This window comes from Electrophorus electricus, chromosome 22, assembly GCF_041902795.1.
Source record: "Electrophorus electricus isolate QZ-2024a chromosome 22, ASM4190279v1, whole genome shotgun sequence".
NCBI classification, from domain to species: Eukaryota; Metazoa; Chordata; class Actinopteri; order Gymnotiformes; family Gymnotidae; genus Electrophorus; species Electrophorus electricus.
The window spans coordinates 14,812,501-14,817,500 of NC_137518.1; the positions used below are offsets into that span (position 1 = coordinate 14,812,501).

A 5,000-nucleotide genomic window follows, 5' to 3' on the forward strand; every position below is an offset into this window, starting at 1 on the left:
GGCAGAGCTTACAAATATTTCTGATGCTGAACTGGCGCTGTTTTTCCATACTATAAATAATATGCGAGTATACTGGAACAAAATCACTACGCAAAATGCATAAGACCTTTTCGCCGTTATTGCGTGGGATGACATTTTTGTTTACCAGGGTAATAGACACTCAAGTCGACATACACAGATTGAGATGGCAATGAAGGATCAGAATCTGTCGGTGGCTTGTTCGATGGTGATTAGCGTCTTGTACATCAATGGTCAAAGGCTTTCTAAAAAAACCTTGAGCGTTTCACGCAGGGCTGCACTGACGTTGGTTACTGGTTCGCAAGGAAAGCAAAATGACTGAGGATCTGAGATCAAGCGTAGTTTAACTTCGTGAAACAAAATGGTGCATGTCTGTTTCACTACGCACCATGATGATACTAGAACAAAAATGCACTGCATGATAGAGTTGCCAGTCTTCACTGTACCAACAGCACAAAAAAGTAGGTTTACAATACACCAAATATCACCTACAGAAAGAAGTCTCTGTAACAAAATCCTTTGGAGTTATGAGACAAAAACTGAATTTTATGGTCCCAACCTAAAATGCTACATTTGAAGAGGACTCCTCCATGGCCACCGTTAGCCTTAGCTGCCGTGTGCGTGAGCTACACCGGCACAAGGAATTTCTTCCAAAAAACGGCAGCTTGAACGACAGGATGAGTCGGAGACACTGGAGGCAAGAACTTGCAATCCTCAGCCAGGAAACTACGCACGTGGAATGTTCCAGCACGACACGGTTCGAAACAGAAGGCCAGGTCGGCCCTCCGCTGGCTGCAGGTTCTGGAGTTGCGGTCATGTTCTCCTCTACCAACTTATAAAAGACTACGGCACGTCTTTCCGTGTACATTTGTATATGTGCAGATCATCAGGTACATTTGCACGTGTGCGTCTCTGTGTGTGCATGTGTGGGTATGTTTGCAAGGGTGCCTGAATATGTACGTGTGTGTGTGTGTGTGTGTGTGTGTGAGTGAGTGAGTGAGTGAGTGAGAGAGAGAGTCTCACCTCCACGCACACCTCCCAGTGGGTAAAAGAAGGCCACCAACAGGTTCATGAGCACAGCCAGGTTGAAGGAGATACTGCTCCAGAATGACATGTTCCTTGAGCACCAGTACAGGATTGGTTGAGCTACAGGGACAGAGACAGTACACACTCACCCACTAGGACTACACCCTTATTACCGCCACACTTATACGTTTACTGGTCACAAGTATGGATTCAATGTCCTGCCTTGGATACCAGACATAGAAACTAACACTTCTGAGACCTGTGAACTCTGTGTAGCTTCAGAGTCTATAAGATATAGACAAACACACATACATATTTGCAATACTTGTAAACCTAGTCGTGCAAGCTTTAATGCTTACTCACACACACAAACAATTTATACTCTTAATCCATCCATACAAACCTCAACACACACCCACACACACTGAAGCATGCAAACTATAGAACTATATGTCTAGACAGAGGCACACGCCTTCAGCGGATAAGTGCAGCGCGTTTCAACCATTTAGCCAGCATTACAACACTAAGTGCACAAACTCCTGTACATCACTTCAGCAAACACAGCATCGTTCAAACACAAGTTACGACCCTGTTCTTAAACCCCGTCTCTATTGGACAGGGCCCTTATCTAAGCCATAAATGCTGGCGTTCAAATGTCCACCACCGAACTCTTGGGCAGATGTCGGTGTCGGAGCGACGAGAAACGCTGTACGTGGTGTTGGGGTGTGGAGTTCATTTAGATGTTTGCTAGTTGACTTGGTTTTTGCATAAGGCATCTTGAAAAGCACTACAAATTCCATGTATATATTGTTTTCTTACAATTTATTAATCATCATGATCTTACAACATGTCCAGCCAATTGCCATGGTCCCCAACATCTCTCCCAGCAGGTGGATGGCCATTTGAGCTTTGGCACATGGCTACACTAATCCCGCCCCCCGGTCAAGAGTTTGCTTTGTTTTTGCATTGTTGTGAGCTCTGCTGACTATTCGCTGGGTGTTCCGTACTCCAGAAGTCTCTAGTTAGCGAAGCCAGGCCGAGCCGGGCGACTCAGAAGCTGTTTCTCTTTGCAGCGCTGCTGTAAACTCAGCAGAGAACCACACCCCACTAATGGATCGCGGCTCCTGACCTCTGCCTGGCCTCGTTCACGCCGCACAATTCCCTGGTGACTTAAAAAAAAATAAAATAAAAAAATAAAAATAAAAAAAAAGTGTCGCATCATACGCGTGATCTTGTAGAGCATTTACAGTGTTCGAGGTTCACGGCACATAAATTAGCATCTGAAGTGCAAGCTTCTTTTTTTCTCTGCCAGAGCCGATACTGTTTATTCAAAGCAGTTTTCTTAAAAAGGGTCAGAAAATCTGCCATCACAAGTCGCTTCCTTATTTTAATACATTTTAGCTACAGCTGCACACCGTTTTATCTTTTTTACTCATTATGAATTATTTCACGTTAATATCAATTTGCTTATTAATACGGAAATCCAAACTTAATGTACGTTGCAGGGACTGGAGACGAATAGGATGGTCCGTTGGATCCACGAGGTGCTTCATCTGCACATCGCTACCTCTCTCTCTCCACCTTCTGACGAGGCGCAGCATCGAGTCTGTCCATCACGTCGTCCGCATTTGCCACAGTTACTCCAAGGGGCCTGTGAATGGAGTCTCCATGGCAACGCTGACACCGCGTCCACGCAACGCAACTCTCTTAATGTCCCGGGTCTATTTCGAGAGGAGGTGACGCATGCGAACGGAACCGGAGCGCATGGTAAAAATGAGTAACGACAACGACTGGTTTCCACGGCAATCTCCCGGGCTTCCATTCAGGAGTCATTTAAGCTTAACTTACTCCAGAAGCGCCTGCTTGGCTAACGCTCTATGCCTGACGAGTGCTCAGAAGTGGAGCAGTCTGTCATGTGAAGTGTTGTAAGCATTTTGGGCAAAGTTCAAAACAAAGCAAAGCCTTGAATTTGCTAATGTTCTATGAGATAACCATGTAATGTTTTGGGGACTGCACATATTAGCCAGTGAGGCTACAGGTGTTGAAGAAAAAAGAAAAACAAACAATCAGAGCCTCAGGGGTTTCCTGAGAGCAGGCAGATGACCCACGCCCCACAGACCCTTCTTCCCCAAGATCTCTCTGGACGTCTGTAGCAACGGCTATTTTGGCCGTTGGGTTTCATTAAAAAAAAGAAAAGAAAAAAAGAAGGAACCAAGCGACGGAACTTTAAACACACAGAAGCCACTGTGCACATGACTTGCATTCTGGGGGCAAGAAACACAGTTTGGAGGCTCAAACTGATGAAAATCTGCTGTAACATGTCGCCTGGAGAAGAGCCATCACTCACACCCTCTCACTAGAGTAAGAGTAGCTACTTGCGCCCTCTCCGATCTGATATATCCTTCAGCTGACAGGACGTGAAAGGCTGCGGCTGCCCGAGTTCTTTTTATCGATTCCTTTATTCCTTTTAACAGGACGGACTAACGATGATGAGACACCTCACAGTAAACAAACCCTACCTGCGCAAGAATCTAGATGAACCCACATTTGCCTGAGTGCCTTGAGATGTTTAAGACTAACGAGATTTAAGAAGTCCAAGGACAAATGACCTCAACCTTGCTCCATTATTATTTTTTTTTCTCTCTCTCTCTCTCTCTCTCTCTCTCTCTCTCTCTCCCTCTCTCTCTCTCTTCCTCCCCCCCAACCTACTCCCGCTCCCTCCAATAAGGCACACTTGTTTTATCCGGGGCTGACATCTGGCGCTCGCGTTAACGCGAGAGGTTCAGCCGCTCCACCTGCAAACGAAACCATGATCTTATACCACTACGACCTTCGATGGCATCGCTTAAGAGTTTTAACTTACATGTCCTATTTTAAGTGTTTACACGCCCTCCCCCTCTCCCCTGGCTCACAGGGAGGGGTCAAGGTGGAGCCACTTGCCCCAGTGCGGGTGTGGCGGGAGTTTGCCTCGCTGGCTGTGGCTGCCCTGAGGATCGCCAGGAGCTCGGAGGGAGGCAGAGGGCATGTAAAGCACCTTACTTGGCGTGGAGAGGAAGGGAGAGGAGCCACGCACAGGGCACGGAGTTCGCGTTGCCAGGGGTCTCTTGAGTACCTCGCAGTTTCTTCTGCCAGTTCATCTCATTGAAGAGATCCTCGGAGCGCAGGAAGAAGTCGTTGATCTTGCTACCCTGCTCGTCACGCTCCGTGGTATAGTACACACGCAGCTTGGACTCCTGTGTGAGGAACTCGCAGATGTTGGGCACAGGGAAGACGATCTGTTCCATGGTACGGTCCAGGCGCACAATCTGGGCAACAACCACAGGCTTATAAGACCCTGTCGTGTGTAACCCCCGGACACTGTCATACCACGCAACGCTGTCATACCGTGTAACGCCATGTCAATTCCATAACGCTGTAATCCCATGTGGCGAATTGTTATACCTGCACACACTGTTATTCCTTGAAACATGTAATTCCCTGTAATACTGTCATTCCATGCACCAGCATGTCAATCACCTTGTACAGTCATAAAACCCTGTCATTTTATGTATCCGTGTCAATGTATACTTGCAGATGGCCTGACATACCCTGTAACAACAACATTCCATGCAACACCAAGCAAATCCACCTTGCAATACTCTCCCATACCTTATAACACCCTGTCACACATTCTGGTCTAGTTATTATTGTGTGTTACTAGTCTAGGGTCTACACTGAGACAATTAATCTGTGGTCTACATACGAAATAAACATGCCTTTAAGATCTGAGCTGAATGTATCCTACACATCAAATGGGCTTTCATTTTTCCCTTTTCCAACAAACCTTAATAAACTCCCGATAGGCCTGATAATCAGAAGGTTTATGATTAAGCAGGTAACCTCTAAACTCTAAACATTTATATAGCTCAAACTTTACATTTACATTCATTACTTTTATCCAAAGCAACTTACAATTA

General features: G+C 46.1%; 1 protein-coding gene across 11 annotated transcripts in view; it reads right to left on the reverse strand.

Moving 5' to 3' along the window:
- Window positions 1–5,000, reverse strand: part of itpr1b (inositol 1,4,5-trisphosphate receptor, type 1b) — a 112,689-nt gene that overhangs the window by 30,832 nt on the left and 76,857 nt on the right. For 5 of the 11 annotated variants that reach the window (XM_081705692.1, XM_081705695.1, XM_081705693.1 and 2 more), the window contains 2 exons: window positions 4,118–4,349; window positions 1,042–1,164 (listed from right to left, as the gene is read on the reverse strand). In XM_081705692.1, coding sequence (XP_081561818.1) covers window positions 1,042–1,164; window positions 4,118–4,349 — 355 coding nt within the window. Of the gene's footprint in view, window positions 1–1,041; window positions 1,165–4,083; window positions 4,350–5,000 lie in introns of all 11 variants that reach the window. The other 6 variants (XM_081705699.1, XM_081705700.1, XM_081705698.1 and 3 more) reach the window with 3 other exon arrangements.